The sequence below is a fragment of the Schistocerca piceifrons genome, chromosome X, assembly GCF_021461385.2.
Source record: "Schistocerca piceifrons isolate TAMUIC-IGC-003096 chromosome X, iqSchPice1.1, whole genome shotgun sequence".
NCBI lineage: Eukaryota > Metazoa > Arthropoda > Insecta > Orthoptera > Acrididae > Schistocerca > Schistocerca piceifrons.
The window spans coordinates 8,216,272-8,239,374 of NC_060149.1; the positions used below are offsets into that span (position 1 = coordinate 8,216,272).

General features: G+C 44.8%; 1 protein-coding gene across 1 annotated transcript in view; it reads left to right on the forward strand.

Annotated features, from left to right (window-relative positions):
* The first annotated feature begins 3,911 nt into the window (after positions 1–3,911).
* LOC124721296 (phosrestin-2-like) overlaps positions 3,912–23,103 on the forward strand; it is a 50,359-nt gene continuing 31,167 nt past the window's right edge. The window contains exons 1-2 of the mRNA XM_047246203.1: positions 3,912–4,037; positions 18,302–18,583. Coding sequence (XP_047102159.1) covers positions 3,912–4,037; positions 18,302–18,583 — 408 coding nt within the window. The remainder of the gene's footprint in view (positions 4,038–18,301; positions 18,584–23,103) is intronic.

A 23,103-nucleotide genomic window follows, 5' to 3' on the forward strand; every position in this document is an offset into this window, starting at 1 on the left:
ATTACGACAATGATTGATTTCTTCCACCTGTGCTTTCATCAGATAACTGAAATACGTGCCAGAGATCGGCAAAAACTAGTACATGTAAAAACTCTTGAAATTCACAGTAGTGTCATTTTTCCTTCACTTATAAATCCTATTCACACTCTTCACCAAAATGGATCTTCTGCTTCTATTTAAAATATTCTGTACGGTCTTTATCTTCCTACCTTGTCGAAGTAAAATAAAACATTCCGTTAAAATATTCTTCGTGACATTAATAATCTTATATATTCAGCTGAGATGTTCTCTAACAGCACAGAAAAAAGTATCGCCAACTTGGGACCATCATTTACTGTTACTCATATCGTGACCCTACGATATCACAGCAGATAACAAAAATTCTACTTACTTATTAGAAGAAACAGATCTCCAGTTACAATGACGAACCGAACTCCCGACGACAAAGCGCGCGCGCATCGGGAAGCGAAGGTGACTGATGCTTATACATCAGATGACCAAGCGGTCGGCACAACTTTGCATTTGCAACCGTCACGTATTCTCCCGGCTATTACCAGTTCCAAGAAAAAGAAATAGAACACAATTAATTGTGGCTGCAAAAGAAACATACGTGTGCTTAAAAACATAATAAATCTTGTTAAAACACGTAGTAGATACAACTGATCACCTGCTGCACAAAAAGTGTGTTTCAATAAAATTTGTGACACAACTTATACTTGTGAGGGCGGCGGTTCAAATCCCTTTCACACATCCAGGTTTAGGTCTTCTGTGGCTTTCCTGGGTCACTTAAAATGCCTGAATGGTTCCTTCGAAAATGTAACTTGCCTCCCCATCATTGCTCTGTCTCTGATGGCCCCGTCTTCTATGGCGCATTAAAACCTAATCCTCCTTTCTTCCTTCACATCTGTAACGACAAATTTACACAAATTTGCAAAATGACACAGCAGCTTAACCGAGGGAAATAGTACTTTAAATACGCTACAAACGAGTAAAAAAGTACTTGAGCTTGGTAACAATTTTTCGAACAGTATCGTGTTTAGATTGAATTAGAAGGATAAATTCGCGATTAGTTACAACGATTACTTTACAGTAAAAACTAAATTTTGTCTTTTCAGTCGTGAACTCTCAAAACTGATAAATGGATAAGAAGGAAACAGGAAGTAAAGTTTCTGTGCATTCTATTTCTTTTAGCAGATATGGAGCGCTTTCCAGAAGGAGGGGAGGTCTGGTTGGACCGGCTGCTGCAGAGCTGTCGCGCAGATATTGGAATTGATTTAACCAATCAGGGCCATCAGATACTCACAGCCCAACGCGGGGGCGCACCAATAAAAGCTTCCACTTGATCGGAAGGAGCCGCATCAAATCCCCGGGGTGCCTTTCAGGCTGATGTCGAATCTCTCCAACGCCGATTCCTTCATGAGGGCACAGCCGATTTCTCCTTCCTTACTTCTCCAATCTGTGCTTTCCTGCGCAGCCTGTCGTAATCCCTGACAATGTATCTCCAGTGTTTTTTCTTAATATCCCATTTAGGTAATAGCATATTCCTTCGCCTTTTCTTTAGAGAAAATATATCCTTTCATCGTCAACTATCGCCGCATACACAAAAAAATAGCTCTCAGAACACAGTGGAAGGGTGGCGTCGTCTTTCCATTTCACAGCCTTCGAATTCCTCCCTCTTATTGTTATTATAATGGTAAAAATAAAAAGAAGCAATAATCTTGCTGTGGTTGGAAGCTCCTGTTCCTCTTTCTCCATGTTTTCGAAATAAATTTGGGGCTTCAAAACTCAGCTTCATGAAAAATACAATAATTTTTTTCGTTTCTTAGTGTTCTGTACCTCAGACGGTAAAAATAGAACGCTTATAGCGTCACTTTGTTATCTGTCTGTCTGACGTAATGTCTTTTGTCTGCCCGTGTGTCCGACTGTCAAGACCTCTTCGTATCAGGACCAGGTATGATCTGTCGGCGGTGTACAAAATTTAAGTTTCTAAGTCAATGCATCCAAAAGATATGGCTCTATAAGTCACGTATTTTAACACTCGCAAATAAACTCATCAAAACCTATAGATGAAATATCTATATAAACGCCGGGTATGGTAAGGCGCGTGCCCATAAACCGAGAGGATGGAGGATCGAATCTTGTCGGTCTTCGGTCTTCATTTTCAGCTCGCCATCACCTCCAAGTGATGCGACTAATCGCCAGAAACATCACAAGTTTCGGATGCCATGTTGGTCACGTTTCCACGGTCAGACGAGTGGCAGCCGTGAAGCGAGCGGACGTGTGCCAGCGGTGCCTCCACGTTGTGTGTGTCCGTATCGCGAGAGGCTCGTAGTTTCGTGTGTACCGTAACAATGTGCTCTAAGTAATATGTGCAACTTAAATATGACACATCGTATCCAGTGTATTTTCGATCGGAATTCCTCGCTTCCTAGTGCTCTTGAGAGTCACAAATGGGTACTTGAGTGAGGAACTTCAGATTATGATATTATCGGTTTTCAGTTGGATTCCATTTTGAAATATTTTTTTATGAGAATTCCCACTGGTGGTATTGCAAAATTTAAATATGATGATGGATCAATTAGTGACGTACAAATCGTATTGTTGGCTATTAGATCTGTAATGTACACATATTCAGCCAGCTGTGCGATTTTTCGAATGATCATACCTCACCTTAGCTCTAAGTCTACGGAAATGTATTTAGCGTGACTAATGAAAATTGGTCGTCTGCTTACGTATACCAAGTTGACAGCAGTGTTAGGAATGTTCGTATTGATCTGAAGAATCGTGTACCTTCGTATCTGTCCGTTGGTGGCATACAGACATTCATCTCGTACAGTGGGCAGCCCTCCGTCTGCTCTTTTTGCAGGTCGACCGAACACTCGAGGGAAAACTGCAGCAAGCGCAGGTCGGCGCCACTGCCCCGTGACCAGCAGCTGCGCTGCGGCACTCTCGCGGCTGTTTTGACTGTGGTAGCTGACCCGGACCACACTGCTGTCGCCCAGCAACCCGAACGGGCATTCGTACTTCTCTTACCGAGGAAAATATGATGATGGAAGAGGCAATCTCACACGGCGTGGAGGGAGTTCTTGAGACCCCATGTTCCCGAAATGGTTACATCTGCCACTCACTCTGGCGTCGCTGTTTCCGGCGAAACCATCAGTGTATCTCCGGTTGTAAGTAATGAGAGTGCCGTCTTTACTGTCGCAGACCACAGTCAGCGTTCCGACGACGAAACGCTACCTAAAGAGCGTCCTAACAAGAACGTGAAAGGCAAAGGAGACACCCTACACCTGTCACCCGAGAACACAAAAACTGGCGCCGAGCATTAAGGGAGCAGCAGCTGCTTCTGAATATACACGTGGTGTCACTGCTGGCGCTACGGCTACCGTAGTAGACCCAAACGCATCGTCCAAAACATCGCTGTGGTTGGGTTGGCGGAAATCGAGACGGGAATGCCACCCGATGCTGCAATGCAGCTACAACTCCCCGCTGTTGTGCCAAAGATATAATATCACTAAATCAGTAACATCTGAATTACATCTGGCCATAAAATCAATGCTTTTGCATATTTTCTGTACAACAATAGTGAAACAGGACGCCAGGCGGAAAAGCTTCTGACAAAAATCGAGCAAAGAGTTTTAGCATCAATGCATCGAGGACCTGTACCAGAGAATACTGATCCAGATGCTGCACATGTAGCTCTCAGGAGTTTTCGCTCAGTCTCGACGAAAAGACGTAGCGGCCGAAGAAACGATATCGTTGTTCCACGTTGTGCGCCTCACACGTCGAAGAAAAGCTCTAATCACTGAAGTTGTGACTGTCTCCGACTCCGACCGGACAGTAGATACCCAAAGGGGCATTATGGACTGTCAGCACTATTAATAGCTATATTACCCTGTAAGACGGACAAGATGTCGACGATCGAGCTTGTCACACAAGATTCAGCATCATCCAGGAACTCCTCCAAGAGGAGCATAGAGTCAGTCTGGGAACCCTATTCACGATCTTCAAAATTGAGGAAGCAACTTTCCGTGCAGGTAAGTGAAAGTGGCCAGGGCCTGATATCTCGGAGCAGAATTCTACCTGGGTTCTCAGGATATCCTCATAGACTCTGTTCAAGCTGTTGCTAATGTCGTGTGGCGAGGCGCAACGGTACCCGCGCTATGAAATAAGGGATAAGAGTTCTTCTTCCTAGCAGTGGCCGGAGCACGCATGTATGTAACTTCCGGCCAGTCACACTGCTTTATGCAAATTTCAGAATCATTACTCGTGCGGCCAACAGTCGTATGGAAACACTCTTTGAGAAGACTAGGCAGCTACCAGCATTGTGCCGTCTCTTGTAGAACATCCTCTCTCCAGCGTGTGGTCTACGGGACGTGATATGCTCCGCTGTAGGGGCGAAAACTGAAGGAGCAATTGTATTTTTAAAGATTTCGAAAGCGCTTGACCGTGTGAGCTATGAGTTTTTAATAGTAGCGATGAAGAAGATGGGATATGGAGATTGCATCACAAGAGTCCTCCAGAGCATGTTATCAAATGCCTTCTCTCAGATTCTAACCAGTGGCCGCCTCACATAATCTCTCCATTCATCGGTCTGTCCACTAAGGATGCCAGCTGTCGATGGCTCTGTGTGCTGCAGTCTTTGAGCCACTTCTGCGTTAGAGGAATAGTGGCTCAGAACACGCGGATCAGCTGCACCACAGCATAAGCAGACGACACATCTGTTATGTCTTCCCTGGCCTCCCTAGAAGACATAATTAAAATCCATGTGAAGGCGTCTAGCGTTCAGATCAACAGCAGGAAGTGACCATACTATCACTTACTGGGGGCTTCGGCGAAACTCCTGAAGTGAGACCTCGTACCGGTCTCTGGTCATTTACCGCGAGGCCACACGTGGCCGCATGGTAACTAAAAACTGAGCGGACCTCCTGAACCACATCAGCGCCATTCTGAATGTGCACTCAGACAGACGCTTGAACCTCCTGCAAAAGATGCAAACAATTCATGTATCAATAGCGAGCAAAATTTACTACATGGCCCAAGTACTTCCGCTCCCTGAAGCTTTGGTAGCATATATTCCGCGGGCTTTCAGCTGGTTTCATCTCCGTGGTAACAGCTGTAAAGTACAGTTCACGGCCCTCACCCTGCCCCCCTCGCGGGATGGCGTGGGGCTCACGAGCGTTCGACACCAGTGCGCGATGCTACTCATCAATAGGATGAGAAAAGAAACACAGCATCAGCGAGCATGTATTGTTCACAGTTTCTTAATCAGCATAAGACCATTCAGCCTAGCCCCGCGAGTACCCCTCCCGACGATTCCTCCTGAATACCAACACGTCCTGAAATATTTTCTCGAATTTAGTTTTATCCACGCCACTACAGCAAGCATCTGACAGCTTCCTAACAAGACAATATGCTAAATCATGACAAAGACCGCACGTGGAAATCTATTGAAGAAAGGGAACCATAGGTGACCAGGACAGTTACTGTGGCGAAATATTCACCAGTCCTTCCTCTCTCCACCGGTACACTCGTGATGGTACCTGACTGTCAATGAAAAAATACTTAAGAACAAAAAACTGCACTGAATCCATCTCAGTGCAAGAGCCGTGGATCAAATGTGGAAATGTTTGTTGGTTGGTTGGTTTAAAAGAGGGGGGGGGGGGGAGGGACCAAACTACGAGGTCATCGGTCCCTTGTTCCGAAGGAAACAATGGCACAAGGGTGAGAACAAGACAATGAGACAAAACAAAAGAGAATGAAAGAAAAACCATAACAACGACTGAAGGGCAACAAACACTAAAATCGACAAAGGGGACAAGAAAACCACATAGACGCAAGAAAGAGGTAGAAGAGATTAAAACGAGAAAGCAGGTTACCATGCCTGGCTGACCATGAGGATAAAAAGGAAAAGGCAGCCATTCTGAAATACATTAAAAACCCCACCCTGAAAGCACTAGGGTGGAGGACACACAGGGACAAAGGACATGTGCTAAGACGTAGAGCAAATAATAAAACTCACCCTCACGAATAAAACGTAAAACTAAAGCTGCTGTTGAGGCATTGTCGCCTAACATCGAAGGCAGGGTGCTGGGAAGGTTGAAAGTGTGCCGCAGAGCGGCTAAAAGTGGGTAGTCCAGCAAGAGATGGACGACCGTCATTCGTGAGCCACAGCGACACCGAGGTGGATCATCGCGACAGAGGAAGTAACCGTGCGTCAGCCACGTGTGGTCAAAGCGGAGCCGACAGAGAACCACACAGTCCCTGAGAGGGGCGTACTTGGAGGTCTTCCACATATTTGCAGTTTCCTTAATGGCACGCCGCTCGTTGTGCGTACTGAGAGTATGCCAATCCGTCTCCCAAAGCTGCAAAACCTTGTGGCGTAATACTGAACGCAGGTCAGCTTCAGAGAAGCCGATCTCCATTACCGGTTTCTGGTTCAAATGGTTCAAATGGCTCTGAGCACTATGGGACTTCACATCTATGGTCATCAGTCCCCTAGAACTTAGAACTACTTAAACCTAACTAACCTAAGGACATCACACAACACCCAGTCATCACGAGGCAGAGAAAATCCCAGCGGTTTCTGCGTAGCCTGTTAGGCTAGCCTGTCGGCGAGTTCGTTGCCTGGGATTCCGACGTGACCTGGGGTCCAGACAAACACCACTGAACGACTGGACCATTCCAGGGCATAGATGGACTTCAGGATGGTTATTACCAAAGGATGACGACGGTAGTACTGGACGATAGCTTGTAGGCTAATCAAGGAGTCAGTGCAAAGAAGAAACGACTCCCCAGGGCATGAACTGATGTGCTCAAGCGCACGAGATATGGCCGCCAGCTCTGCAGTGAAAACACTTCAACCATCTGGGAAGGAGTGTTGTTATATATATCCTTCATGAACATAGGCAAAGGCAACGTGACCATCAGCCATCGAGCCATTGGTGTAAATCACTTCATGGCCCCGATACATGTCAAGAACCGAGAGGAAGTGACAGTGGAGAGTCGCAGGCTTGACTGAGTGCTTAGGGCCATGTCAAAGGTCCAGGCGAGGCCGTGGCCTAGGTGTACACCGTGAAGGTGTTCGTGAATGAACCTCAAGTATACGTGGTAAAGGCAAGGACTCCAGTTCGGAAAGATAGGATCGCACACGAGCTGCAATTGTAAGGCCTGACCTGGGCGCCGATGCGGGAGATGAACCGCCTTGTGCGGGAAAAGGAGACGGTAATTCGGATTCGCAGAACCTGCAATGGAGGGACTCCAGCCTCCACCAGGATGCTAGTCACCGGACTCCTCCTAAAAGCACATGTCGCAAGGCGACCGCCACAGTGGTGTACTGGGTCGAGTAAACGCAACACTGATGGTGCCTCGAACCATAAACCAGGCACCCATAGTCAAGGCGGGATTGAACAAGGGCTCTGTAGAGCTGCAGCAGCGTAGAGCGATCTGCACCCCAGTTGGTGTTGCTCAGACAGCGGGGGGCGTTGAGGTGCTTCCGCTTAAGCTGACGGAGGTGAGGAATTCAAGTCAATCGGGCGTCGAAAACCAGTCTTAAGAATCAATACGTCTCCACTACAGTGAGGCGATCGTCATTAAGGTGAATTTCTGGTTCCGGATGAAGCGTACGACGCCGACAGAAGTGCACAACACACCACTTTGCAACCGAAAACTGGAAACCGTGCCCATGACTGCGCCTTGTGGATGGCTCCCTGTAGGCGCCGCTCAGGATCACCAGTACTGGAGGAGCAGTACGAAATGCAGAAGTCGTCTGCATACAGATACCGTGAGACGGACGGCCCTACAGCTGCTGCTAGACCATTAATGGCCACTAAAAATAGAGATACACTCAATACAGAGCCCTGCGGGACCCCATTCTCCTGGATATGGGGCAAACTATGAAAGGCACCACCTTGGACACCCAAAGTACGAAGTTACAGGAAATTTTGAATAAAAATCGGGAGCGGGCCTCGGAGACCCGATTAATATAATATGGCAAGGATATGATGTCGCCAGGTGGTGTCATACGCTTTTTGTGAGTCAAAAAAGACGGCAACCAGGTGTTGTGGTCTGGAAAAGGCTTTTCGAATGGAAGACTCTGGGGACACAAGGTTATCAGTGGTAGAGCGTACCTGACGGCAGCCGCCCTGAAAAAAAAATGGTTCAAATGGCTCTGAGCACTATGGGACTCAACTGCTGAGGTCATTAGTCCCCTAGAACTTAGAACTAGTTAAACCTAACTAACCTAAGGACATCACAAACATCCATGCCCGAGGCAGGATTCGAACCTGCGACCGTAGCGGTCTTGCGGTTCCAGACTGCAGCGCCTTTAACCGCACGGCCACTTCGGCCGGCAGCAGCCGCCCTGACAAGGAGCCAGTAGGCCACGTGACTCCAGGGCCCAACCCAAGCGCCGACACACCATACATTCCAGTAACTTACAAAGAACGTCGGTGAGGCTGGAGGGCCGATAGTTACATACAACAAGCGGTTTTTTTACCGGGTTTAGGTGCCGAAATGATGGTGCTGTCCCGCCATTGCGATGGAAAGACGCCATCTAGTGCCAGATCCAGTGAAGATGATGAGAAGATGTCGCCTGTAATGATATTAGAGATGTTTAATCATCTGTTCGTGGATCCGACCTGGCCCAGGGGCTGTGGCGGGGCAATGTGCAAGGGCACTGAGGAGCTCCCATGCTGTAAATGGGGCATTATAGCGTTCAATGTGGCGTGTAGCAAACTAGAGGGCTTTCCTTTCCAATCGCCATTTGAGGGTGCAAAGGGCTGGGGGGGGGGGGGGGGGGGGTAATTCTCTGACGCAGGGGCTCGAGCATGGTGCTCAGCAACCGCATTTGCGTCTTGCATCGGTAGACTACACGCCACATGCCAGGGACCCCTATTGGGGTATGGTACCCAAAAAGACGTAAATTTCTTGTGCAGACTGTTACGATCAAACAAAAGATATATGCCTGTCCTGTATAGATTACGAAAAAGATTTTGCTCCGGTACAACATCAAAAATTCATCTAGCTCTTCGACAACCCTTCATGTAAAGCAATATGTATAGAAAGCTGCACGTAAGATTAGATAATTGTATGTTCACCTGATACTAATTAAGAGAGGGTTAAGGCAGGAACCCAGTCGGAATTCATTTTTATACAGCCTTTGTGTGCGTGAAATTTTATGGAACTTAACTGCTAAGGCCTTTAGTCCCTAAGCTTACACACTACTTAACCTAAATTATACTAAGGACAAACACACCCATGCCTGAGGGAGGACTCGAACTTCCGCCGGGACCAGCCGCACAGTCCATGACTGCAGCGCCTCAGACCGCTAGGCTAATCCCGCGCGGCTATACAACCTTTACTTGGAATCAATTTTTGAAGATTTGGAAAATGTGTAAATGTGAGATAAGGTAAACAGAAGGTGAATCAACAGTTGTGCTGTCGATGCGGTACGAGTACTAATCGCCTTACAACAAGTCTACGTAATAGGTGAATATATTAAATCACTGGACCTAAATGTCAATACTAAAAGCACAAAAATCGTTATCATCAGTTTCAGTCTATTTGAAAACTCTACCATAGCATTTAATGCACTGCCTTAGAAAGAGTTGGCAAGTTTAAATATCTGGGCACAATACTTCCCAAAGAATGCATATCTATCAGCCAAGTAACACTTCGTATCTCGCAAGATCGGCAGGTCTCCTCAAAATTTGTAAAAGTAGATTTTCAGACTTTAATCTGGACTTAAGACTAACTCCTGTAAAATTTTACATTTGGTCAGTTTTTCTGTACGGTGCAGATGGCAGGACACGAAAACTAAACACCATCGATGCGTGGATATAGCGTAGAGTACTTAAGATACTATGGACGGCGAGAATAAGAAATGGGAGAGTGGTTAAGCGTTTCAGCAGAGTCCCGCAAATAACCAGTATAATTATGAAGAGAAGGACGGTATATTTACGGCATATCATGGGAAATAAAAGATACCAACTCTTGCAGCTGATACTTGGAGGGAAAGTTGAAGGTAGAAGACGAATTATAAGGAAAAGGAAGTATTTTCAGCGAAACAGTAGGCAGTGGACCGGACTACATGATATTTAACCACGCTGTAGGCCGCAGGAAACCCAGAAGCCATGGAAAAATTGTGCGCCGTACCAGGGCCAGAAAACAGAAGCATAATTTTCGGTGGCATCACTCAGGGTCTCCCCTCACAGCTTCACTTCTGCAAATACTTCTCCGCCGAATTTCCACACTTCACAGAAGCGCGCCTTCATTCTTTTCTGGACCAGTATTCCTGGAGGGACGGGTATCGCGGAGAAATGTCATGTCCTTACATAGGATAGGGGGAAGACAGAGGGTTACAGGTCACTTGACAATTCCCAAGCGGTTAGGGGCAATTGCAGATAGAGACATTTCTAGTGATGGTAGGTTGAGTGTGCGGATCATCGCCAAACATTGTCACAAGGGACCTACGACAGGCGTGGATTTTGGGATACGGTAGGATGTTCGCAACAGGAGACTCGAGAAACTAAGGGATCTGATTGACGCTATTGTAACAAGACTACTACTATCATCATTTTACTTGGGCCTTTGGCCCACTCCAACACGGAGGCGGCCTTCTTACTATGGATTTGGCGATATTAGTGTCAGAGGGGGGCTGGATGCCATTCCTGTCGCCATCCCGTACTCCCGCCCCTCCCCCAGGACGGAATTAGTGTACCCCCAGCTGTCTGCGTGTAGCGTAAGCCATGGAATATTGCGAACGTCTTCAAATGTCTGTGAGTCGTGTAACTGAGGCGGGGCGTGGGGACCAGCCCAGTATTCACCTAGCGGGATGTGGAAAACCGCCTAAAAACCATATGCAGGCTGACCGGCACACCAGCCCTCGCCGTTAATCCGCCGGGCGGATTCGATCCGTGGCCAGGGCGCCTATCCGAGTCCAGGGAGCAGCGCATTAGCTCTCTCGGCTAACCTGGCGGGTAATCAGACTAATTACTACTCTGAAAGCTAATTCTGAACATTATAAAAAGCAAAGGATGCAAGTGGTTCCACAATAGAGGACAGTTTTTAATCCGTGGGATGAGGTCTAACAGAGGTACCAACCGCTACCGACATAAGCACAACCTTTGAGAGCAGCGCTCAGAGTCTGAATTACAGACTTGTCGGAGCTTACCCGAGACGGGCGACGAGTGACACGGAGTTGGCGTCCCAACGATCTGACTGGGATGTACTTCTGAACACAAAAATCTAGGTTTTTAAAGGACTGTGGCAGCGCACTATTTCTATTACCTATAGTCGTCACTCGAACCCGCCCGCCGGTGCTTTGCAGGCATCGGCCAATCTTACGTGGGGCTGTGCACCTCGCTGATGCCTCTGGCCAGTCACGTTTAGGTCCTTTCCCTCCTCACACTATGTAGGTGGGTATGTTTCTGGCCTTTGCATTAGTAACAACAGTGTTTTACGTCACTTGCCACCACCCTGACGCCTCTCGTGAAGAGTGACCGCTGTTGCAGCAGTTTTTTTTCCCATTTTTTACCTCACTCTAACCTATGTAAAATCACTGACTTTGCGGTCCTAACAAGCAAGTATTAAACTTGCTGCCTCTGCTAAGACGTGTCTGTTTATGACCATCTACTGTGACGCTTTACTACTGTGTCTCAGAGGTAGATGGAGTTTCACGTTAATTGTCTGAAGTGAAACTTCCCCCCTGGGGCAGTTGTCGAGAGCGTTTGCAATTCACAGTGCTCTAGCGTAACTGTTTACCTACGATAACCTAAACGCTAACATCATGCCTGCTCTCTGCAGTGTGTCTCTGATTTCCTATCTCGGAGTGCCCACTCTGACTTCCAACAGCCTTAAGCTTAACAATTTACAACTCAACATGTGGCAATGGTTTAGCCACAGTCAAGGTGTTAAAGTCCCAACCCGGCCCCTAATTTTACTCTACCAGGAGGCTTCAAAACAGTTCACTCTCCACTGCAGAGAGAAATATTGATTATGTACAACTACAGGTATTATTACACTCGAATAAGTCAATACGTAGTATATTTTAATATGACGATACTGTGCCTTCTGCACTATAAATAACCAAAAAGTCAGTTTCATTTCGACATTCATAACATTTCTTCGAAGCAGGACTTCAGTGTAAGTAGTAATAACGTATATGATGTGTTAATGTACGAGTATTTCGTAAACAACATTTTGCCCGCATCTCGTGGTCGTGCGGTAGCGTTCTCGCTTCCCACGCACGGGTTCCCGGGTTCGATTCCCGGCGGGGTCAGGGATTTTCTCTGCCTCGTGATGGCTGGGTGTTGTATGCTGTCCTTAGGTTAGTTAGGTTTAAGTAGTTCTAAGTTCTAGGGGACTGATGACCATAGATGTTAAGTCCCATAGTGCTCAGAGCCAAACAACATTTTATCATGATTCAGAACATTTTCACTGTAAAAAAGGATTCCAAAGGAAACATAATTTCGTGTATTGAAATCTACTGGGCTTGAACAAAAAGCGTTCAGCGCGAGAAATGCGTGCTTGAATGTAACTGCAGATGCCAGCCAAGCCCGCAGGTTGTGTCGTCGTATTTCGACCACGAAAGGCAGCTTTGCAGTTTCCTTAACACGTTAAGCGTTTCAGTCGGGGCCAAAACAGTTTTCTGTACACTTTTGAGTGCATTATGTCGGAGCGTAGTGCATTCGAACGTGGGAAAATTTTGGTGCTCTTTTGGTGGATGCTTCCGTAATCAAGGGAGTCGAAGGGTTTCGTATTTCAAGAAGCACCGTATCGGAGGTTTATACCGCATACAGGGAGAGCGGAAAAACATCACCCGCTAAGTCACAACTCGGACGAAAGTGTGTGTTGTCTGACTGTCACCAGAAGGTCGTTGTAGAGGATTGTGCCGAAAAATAAGAGGACAACAACTGCAAACGTCACTTCAGAATTGAATCTCGCACTCGCGACCGCAGTCAGCACCAAAAGAACACGAAAAAGGTCCATAAGCAGGGAAATTCTGGATCAGCTACAGTTCCGAAACCACACACGAGAGATTCAAATGCCCTTGACAAGAAAACGTGGTGCTGAAACCATAAAACCTGGATTACGGTGCAATGGAAAAGTCATTTGGTCGCATAAGTCTTGTTTCACACTGTTTCAAATTTTTCGACGACTTAATGTCACAACAGTAAAACGTACTCGGGGTTCGGTGATGATTTGTGAAGCCATATCGTGGCATTCCGTGGGCCCCACGGTTACTCTGCCTCTGCAAGTTCGCGTTACTGCCGAGTATTATGTGACCATCTTTGACTGTTCAGGTCGATCCCATGCTACTGTGATGTTCCTCAATGGTGATGATTTCTTCCAAGACGACAGGATCCCTGTCACACAACTCTCATGCTCCAGAATTGGTTTGTGAGCGCCAAGATGAATTCTCGCGTCTCTCCTGGCCACCATATTCGCCAGATCTCAATGTTATTAACTCTTTGTAGTCTACTTTGGAGATATGTGTGCATGATCGCTATCCAACTTCATAACCGGTACCTGTAATTGCCGGCCGCTACGGTCGCAGGTTCGAATCCTGCCTCGGGCATGGATGTGTGTGATGTCCTTAGGTTAGTTAGGTTTAAGTAGTTCTAAGTTCTAGGGGACTGATGACCTCCGATGTTAAGTCCCATAGTGCTCAAAGTCATTTGAATCCTTTTGAACCTGCAATTGCCACTATTTTGCCGGAAAAATGGGATGAGAGTCTGTTGAAAACCATGCAGGACCTGTGTTTGTCAATTCCAAGAGAACTGTTAACTGTTTTCAGTGCCAATGAGTTCCTACACCGCGTTAGGCATGCTAATGTGTTGCGTTTTTTGTGTTTCCATATTTTAGTGCTACCTCTGTAGCTCTCTACACGTAGGACGTTTGACCATTATCGGTACAAACGAAATGGTTGAGTAGGAGACAATGAAACAAGCTAATAATCACAATAAACACAGTTCTGGAAACCACTGTTTTCCACAATACTAGTATTATGACTAAGTACAGATTTCCAGAGGCTCCGAAGTGCAGATATGCACTTGAGGACAAACGCATTACAAGTATTCCACAAGGCCACCGTTCGTGTGAAGACAGGTTTATCCTCGTCTCATCATCGATGCCCACATACGTAAAAAATCTCACGGTGTTCCGAATGCATTGACAACCATCCGGAATGCATTCCCGGAGTTTACCGACACTATCAAAAAGGCTGGGATACACCAAACGTTTTAAGTATCCACACCCTAAAAGGAAATCCGAAGAGCTCAAGTCGAGGGACCTAGTGAGTGGCCATGGTCTTGGCAAACCACGACCGATACTCCCGTTGTACGAGATTCGTGCTTCGTGGTCCTGAAGAGCCACATCAAAGTGTATCGCTGCACCATCATGCATATACCACATACACATCCTTTCACCATAAGGAACAGCATACAAATAACTGACTGACTTGCATTGCAGGTAATAAAAATACTTACGACCGGTAAGTCTTCCAGATAGCAACTGAGACTCTATCAATCGAAACCGACGACACCTGCCCAAATGTTAACGGGAAGTCCCCGCTGATACACTGTCTCAATGGTAGCACGTGAATTCTCGTAAGCCTAGCTGCACCTAATACCGTCTCTAGTAAAGCATGATTCGTCTGTAAACAACATGTGCAGAGAAACTGTGTATAATTCCTGCGTTGTGTAAGGATCAATTGGAAGACCGTCACACCTTAGCAATAGATCTTGCTGAAAACCCAAGGAAATTCTGGTCTTACGTAAAATCGGTAAGCGGATCGAAGGCTTCCATCCAGTCATTGACTGATCAGTCTGGCCTGGCAACGGAAGACAGCAAAACGAAAGCGGAAATTTTAAATTTAGCATTTGAGAAATCTTTCACGCTTGAGGATCGTACAAACATACCGCCGTTTGAGTCTCGTACAGATTCCCGTATGGGGGACATAGTGATAGACATCTCTGGGGTTGTGAAGCAGCTGAATGGGTTGAAAATAAATAAATCGCCAGGTCCTGATGGTATTCCAATTCGGTTTTACAGAGAGTACTCTAATGTATTGGCTCCTTACTTAGCTTGCATTTATCGCGAATCTCTTGCCCCACGTAAAGTCCCGAGCAACTGGAAAAAAGCGCAGGTAGAAGGACGGATCCTCAAAATTTACAGACCAATATCGATTTGTTGCAGGATTCTCGAACATATTCTCAGTTCAAATATAATGAATTTCCTTGACACAGAGAAGTTGCTGTCCATGCATCAACACGGCTTTAGAAAGCATCGCTCCTGCGAAACGCAACTCGCCCTTTTTTCACATGATATCTTGCGAACCATGGATGAAGGGTATCAGACGGGTGCCATATTCCTTGACTTCCGGAAAGCGTTTGACTCGGTGCCCCACTGCAGACTCTTAACTAAAGTACAAGCATATGTGATTGGTTCCCAAATATGTGAGTGGCTTGAAGACTTCTTAAGTAATAGAACCCAGTACGTTGTCCTCGATGGTGAGTGTTCATCGGAGGTGAGGGTATAATCTGGAGTGCCCCAGGAAAGTGTGGTAGGTCCGCTGCTGTTTTCTATCTACATAAATGATCTTTTGCATAGGGTGGATAGCAATGTGCGGCTGTTTGCTGATGATGCTGTGGTTTGCGGGAAGGTGTCGTCGTTGAGTGACTGTAGTAGGATACAAGATGACTTGGACAGGATTTGTGATTGGTGTAAAGAATGGCAGCTACCTCTAAATATAGATAAATGTATATAATGCAGATGAATAGGAAAAAGAATCTCGTAATGTTTGAATACTCCATTAGTAGTGCAGCGCTTCACACAGTCACGTCAATTAAATATTTGGGCGTAACATTGCTATATGAAGTGGGACAAACATGTAATGGCAGTTGTGGGGAGGGCGGATAGTCGTCTTCGGTTCATTGGTAGAATTTTGGGAAGATGTGGTTCATCTGTAAAGGAGACCGCTTATAAAACACTGATACGACCTATTCTTGAGTACTGCTCGAGCGTTTGGGATCCCTATCAGGTCGGATTGAGGGAGGACATAGAAGCAATTCAGAGACGAGCTGCTAGATTTGTTACTGGTAGGTTTGATCATCACGCGAGTGTTACGGAAATGCTTCAGGAACTCGGGTGGGCGTCTCTAGAGGAAAGGAGGCGTTCTTTTCGTGAATCGCTACTGAGGAAATCTAGAGAACCAGCATTTGAGGCTGACTGCAGTACAATTTTACTGCCGCCAACTTACATTTCGCGGAAAGACCACAAAGATAAGATAAGAGAGATTAAGGCTCGTACAGAGACATATAGGCAGTCATTTTTCCCTCGTTCTGTTTGGGAGTGGAACAGGGAGAGAAGATGCTAGTTGTGGTACGAGGTACCCTCCGCAACGCACTGTATGGTGGATTGCGGAATATGTATGTAGATGTAGATGTATATGTGGATGAAGACAACCTTTGAACCTTTTCTTGAGAATATGGTGTAGTCCCCTTATTGTGCTTAAGGAGTCACCAAATGCGGAAGGATTTGACTGTTGGCATCAGTATGACAGTGCACCCTGTTATAGAGCAGCATCTTTGAGACAATAGATCAACTTTGGAACGTCTACTTCGCTCCAGAATTGAGGATCCAATACCGCCACCTTTGTCTGGCTTCTCCTCCTGTGCAAGAATGGGCTACCTTTCCTCTACAGTCATTCAGACACTTCGTTGAAAGTGTTCCCAGCAGAGGTGAAGCAGTCATAAAGGCAAAAGGTGGCAACGCCGCATGTGGTGTCCTGTGTCCAGGGTCCCAATACATTTGATCAGATAGTGTATAACCTGGACCTAGAAACATAACAATCATAGCAAAACGCAACACACGAACAGAATGTACCAGCGTATAACATGAAACGCTTTCTTACACGGTATGTGTCGTTTGCTCTTTGTTAGCATTGAGTCATGCATCAAGCCGCCATCATCGCAATGAATCTCCATGTCTCTGTAGTACTGGTCATGGACTCGTGGCCTTCCATAATAGAGGTTGAAGACTCTGTGCATCGGGATTCGATACACAAAAGCTTCCTATGCCGTTAAAAATTAAAGCGTAAGCGTGGAGATTCAGCTCACGTCTTCCTGCTTATCCGTCAAATAATTCTGTATTAGCGGTGAATGTAACTATTAAGAGATGAGCACTCTGCACATTTAATGTAAAAATACTTTCGGGTAGTATGCTGGTAATTTCTATTCTTGTGTGTTTCCCACGATTAATGTGCTGTCACAATTTGTAGGAAATGAGTTATATCACAGAAACAAAACGGTTTGGTAACCATGGGCGTACTACACATTTTCATCTTGCATTTGTGAGGAACGTGCCCTGAAAGTTTGAGTGTAGCGCTTTTCTCCCTCAGTTGTAAAGGTAGAACGGGCTCTCCGAGTTCTAATTCTTTTGACTCAAATACGAAGCGGACTCATATTGGACCAGAGGAGATTCCAAATTTGGAGCTACCGAGAGCGTATTTTTCGCTCCGATGTTTGTCTTTCAACCAACGAACACTCCCAAACTCCTGCTTGAGAACCGGAGTATGAGGACTACGTTTAGTTTCTTTCTGAGACAATATAACTCAGACAGAAATATGAGGGCTTAATGCGTGTTTGAGTAATTGTGTTCCTTCAGACATACTTGCATAGCAGAAGGAATAGACATTGGTGACGATCTGCAGCTGTATTAATATTACGTTATTCATTCGCTAAGTGAGAATTATTTTAGGTATGGAAATATAGGCTATTGGTGACACTAGCAAATTTTTGCCCGACCAGGATTCGAATCCGGAGCGGTCACTTTAATTATCTCTGCTATCTGTGCACTTCCACATGCGTGCATGTCTGAAGGAACAGACACTGTAAAATATGTATTACATGCCTATACGGGCAAAACTAACGTTGAACACGTTCGTCTCATAAACCCCGCTACTGGAATCCAAGTAACGTTGCGAGCAATAGGGGCGTACACATTGTGGCATATAGTTGTTTCACGGAGAGCCGAGATAATCGAGGCGACCACTCGTGATCGACGGGATATCAGGGTTCTAGTCCCGGTTCGGAACAAAGTTTCGTGTGCCAATAGCAATATTTGCCTGACAATACAGCTGATGTCAAAAATAGTTCGTAAATGACGAATAAATTTCGTCATCTGTTAATAGAGAGAAGTGTACGACGTCTCGACCGTGCAGTGTCCCCGTGGTGGTTGTGACTGTACCTTCTTGTTCCTCAGAGAGCAGTGATAGAGCGCCGCGGCTGCCGTGTTGCAGGTTTTCGCGGTGCAGCACGTGGACGTGTGCATGTTCACTAACGGCAAGTTCAAGAACGTGGTGGCGATGCAGAACAGCGGCACGGAGTGCCCGCTGGCTCCGGGCGGCAAGCTGCTGCGCACGTACGCGCTGCGCCCCGCCAAGAGCGCCACCAAAAACTGGATCGCGCTGGAGGACTCGTTCAACCGGCCGGGCGCCTCGCTCGCCTCCACCGTCGTCGCCGCCCCCTCTGTGCCCGACGACCGCAACGTCTTCGCCATCTACGTCTCGTACTACGTCAAGGTGAGACAACAGCTACTTCTAGATTTGTATTTTTCAAAACTCCCGGTCTCCTAACTGTCCAACAAAAAGCTGACATCCGTTATTCAAAATGACAGTCACAATCGCATTATTTATTTTGCCCCCAACCGGTTTCAACCCACGATGGGGTCATCTTCAGCGCAATTTACACTGTAAATTTTCAATATTAGTAAATAATCGTGTACGTAATCTACAAGCAATTAGTAAAAAGTTACATAAATAAAGAGATTTTTATACTCATTTGGTCGCTCCAGCTGGAGTCGTCACTCTGCCTGTGCACGGTTGGCTCTCTGCATGAGCTTAAATAACGGCCAACAACACGTGGGCAGACGGTAACGCCCTCCACGGTGACCGACGGTAGTTACATGCTTAAGCAAGAAATCGTAAATTTAAAGTTTGTTCCAGTTGTAATATAAAACATAATAAATGATAATAATAAATATAACTAGTTAAACCTCGAGAAATTTACAATTATTTAAAATTCGGGTAACAGTTGTCCCATTCATTTTTCACATCATTTGTGGATAGAGCAGAGCCCTCTATCTTTTGTGGTAGGGACGCCGTTGCCATGGGCGATAGTATATATCGAGCGCCCCCTAGCCTGTGTGGTTGGGACGTTGTCGTCACGGTAGCCGCTTCGTATAAGTCGTCTGCTGTAATACCACCTTTGCGCGGCGTTCGTTGTTATGGTAACGGCGTACCGTAACCATTCTTCCGTCATGTTGTTGTCAATCCATGTGGTCTTCTGCTGTGGCGTTATCTTTGCATAGAATGCGTTGTCGTGGTGTGTTCTGGCTGCTATCCATAAAAATAGTTCCTAAGTAAAAACCTTCAAAATCAGTGTATGCTCCGTTATAAAATTAACATATTAGAATAAGAAGTACATCAAGTGCCCCTTGGCCTATTTGACTAGGATTCGGTCGTCATAGTAGCCTCCTCGTACGTGTCGTCTGCTGTAGCACGGCATTGGATATCGTAGCATCTGTGTACCACAATCCTCCCTTCATCGTGCTGCCGTCGATCCACATAACTCGTTGTATTATGGATACTCGTCCACAAACTTGTTTCTCAATTATATATTAATATTTTAGAACTTATATAAGGAAATCTTTAAACTTTGTAGGTCTTCACAAAATTGAAACACTGTAATGAAAGTAGTATCAATATACATCGTCATACAATATTAATATAGCTGAGAAGAAGCAGTATCGTCATGAACTAATAATATTTGCGAAGATTTCAAAATAATTATTATCACAGTTTACTATTTGCTCATGGAGAATTGCCGTTGGATCCTGTTTATTTTGCAGGAAGATCTCTAAATTTTCCAAGATGTCCATCATGGGTCCCTTCTGGGATTTTCTTTTATATTAATTTATGTGTGTTTCTCGGCATCTAGTGTTGTCCAAATAGCGATTTATTGCGTGCTGTTCCCGTGGTATGTTCTTTGAACCTAGTTTTAAAATTTCTTCCTGTCTGTCCGATGTAGATTTTTTACAGTCTTTGCAAGTTAGTTTGTAGACGCCCGATGTATAGAAGATTTTAGTTTTAAAATCTACTATGCTACGTCTCAGGTTATTTGCTAGAGTGTTCGAGGAAAAGGCTATCGTAATGTCTGATTCTTTAAATAGTCTATCTATTTTATCCGATATCGTCCCCATATATTGCATTTTCGAGAAAATTCTTTTTTTGGGTATTTTGGGCAGTTGTGCCTGTATTTTCTTTTGTATTGTCTCTACTATATTGGCATCGTATTCATTGGATATATCTCTTTGTTTTAATATGTTGATTCCTTTTTGTGTCTGCTCTGGCATTAAATGGTATCTTATTCAACCGGTTTATCATCGTAACGAAAAAAGCTTTTTTATATCTCATAGGGTGGCATGATATGGCAAGGATTATTGTATCATTAGTGGTCGGTTTATGACATATGCCAAATGTATGCTGTCTATTATCGTTATAAATCGTAAGATCCAGATAATTAATACTTTTATGTTGTTCGTGTCCCACTGTACACGTAAGTTTTGATGTATACTATTCGTTATTTCTGTAAAGTTATTTATTTCTTCTTTTGTGCCGTCAAATAATATTAAAAAAACATTAACGTATCGTTTGTAATATATTATTTTTTGACGTATATCAAGATTATTTTTTAAAAAAGCTGTTTCTTTGTTGTTAACAAAGATGTCTGCTATAGTTTCCGCTAGAGACTTCCCCATGGCTAAACCATCTTTCTGTTGATACATTTGATCATTAAAGGTAAAATAGTTGAAACTTAAGGTTACCTTGAGTAAATTAATTAACACTGTTATCTCATCTTGGTTAACTGTTATGACGTATATTAGTATACAAATGTTTTATATCTAATGTGGCGAATTTAGCACTCACCGGTATACTAATATTATGTATTTCTGTCACTAGTTCATAGGACCTTCCACCATCCACCACACCAGGTGTGCTGAACCTTTTTAGGCTTGAGATCTACTTCATGCAATTTAGTCCCTTTAGAGATCTACTGACTTAAAAATTCACAAAGCTTTAAGAACGCAACAACACTGTAGCCAAATTTAACCATTTTAATTACACAGAAAACTAAAAAGCAATTTCCTCTGCTTCGACAGTTGTAACCATACTACGCAGTTTTCAAGATATTACACATGTGAAAAAAAATGTACATCATCATAAATGTTGAAACAAATTTATTACAACCTGGTAAATACTTTGTCAGATCCAACCTCACGTATTCTGAAACACAAGGATCAGTTGGTTTATTCCTGCGCTTAGATTTGACTATGTTCGTCGTTGTAAGCGCTGCCTCACATAGATAAGTTGATCCAGAAAAACGATAAAACGTACAAGCCACTTTTACAATGTTAGGGTAGGTTTTTAAACTCACAGATTTCCTAAATTTATCTTCATGGTATTCTGACTTCAGGGAAATGTCATTTTGAAATCGGATTATTTTCTTTTCAAGTCCAGTCTCAGTACAATAGAAAAGAGCACTCACTTTACTTAAAATATATTCCACGTGCCCTTTTTGGAAAAGTTGAGCTAAGAAAGTTAGAACAGGTTCCATTGCCGTAAAATCTGAAAGTCGGTTTTCAAACTCTGCCTTCTTTGCAGTTTCTTGATCCAGTGATATTTGTTGATCTGATAGTTATCACTGTATTTGAGGAATGTGTTCCACACTTAAGTTCTTTAATTGTGCTTCCCAAAGATCAAGTCCCGCAGCAAACCCTGAGCACTCTTCGCTCTCAACGCAACCCCCTTAGTTCGCTTGGAGTAACTTCAGTATGCAGGAGGAAAGACTGTTGCTTGGCGCGAGCATTAAAGTCGAGAAAATGCAGATGGGGACGACAGAGGCCGACACAGTGTTATCAGACTTACTACCTACAAATACCGGGTGAAACACTAATCGTCAACAAACTGGTATTTTAGAAAAACTATCTCATCTAAAGTGATTTCAGACAAAGGTTTTGAAACTCATAAAGCAATGGCGATCGACTGGTCGCTTGCTATGGACGGGTTGGGAACCTCTGCTTCACACCTATCAAAGCCTTGCCTGACGCATCCACTCCTTCGGCAAGGTAACCCGGATCTCCACATTCCCAAAATTTTATCATTCTTTGCACGTCCTAGAAAGCTATGCACCTCCACATCCCCTTCCATATCCGTCTTGCCTGTCCTACACACACACACACACACACACACACACACACTACACACACACTTTCCACAAGCTGACCAAATCGTCCCCTCCTCTCCTCAAATTCCTCTAACTTCTTTGCTACTAGTCACTCTCTTTCCTGTCTCACTCGAAAATGGAGCTAGGGAAAAACGACTGTCCGTATACCTCCACACAAGCCTTAATTTCTCTTACCTCATCTTCGCTGTCCTCACGCGAAATGTACGTTAGCGGTAGTAGATTGTTCTGCAGATGCTGGTTCTTTTCTCAATAGTGTTTCACTTAAAGTACCTCGTCTTCTCTCTAGCGATTCCCATTTTTGTTCACGGAGCATCTCGCTAATACCAACCGTTAACAAATCTAGCAGCACGCCTCTGGAGTGTTTCGATGTCTTCCTTCAATCCGATCTGGTGGAGATCTCAAACAGTAAAGCAGTATTCAAGAATAAGTCACTCTAGTGTTGTAAAAGCCGTCTTCTTTACAGACGAGATACACTTTCCTAGAATTTTCTCAATTAAATCGAAGTCGACAATTCGCATTCTCTAGTACCGACCTACGTCTTCGTTCCACTTCGTATCGTTTTCCAACGTTACACCCAGATATTTAACCGAAGTGACTGCCACGCAGCACATCACTAATCTTGTATTTAAACGTTAAGGATAGTTTTACCTACTCATCTACTTTAAGTTACATTTTTCTACATTTAGAGCAAGCTGCCATTAATAACACTAAATAGAATATCTCTCTAAGTGGTCCTCTCTCCTCCTACAGTCACTCAACGACGACATTTTCACGTACGTTATCGCCTAATCAGCAA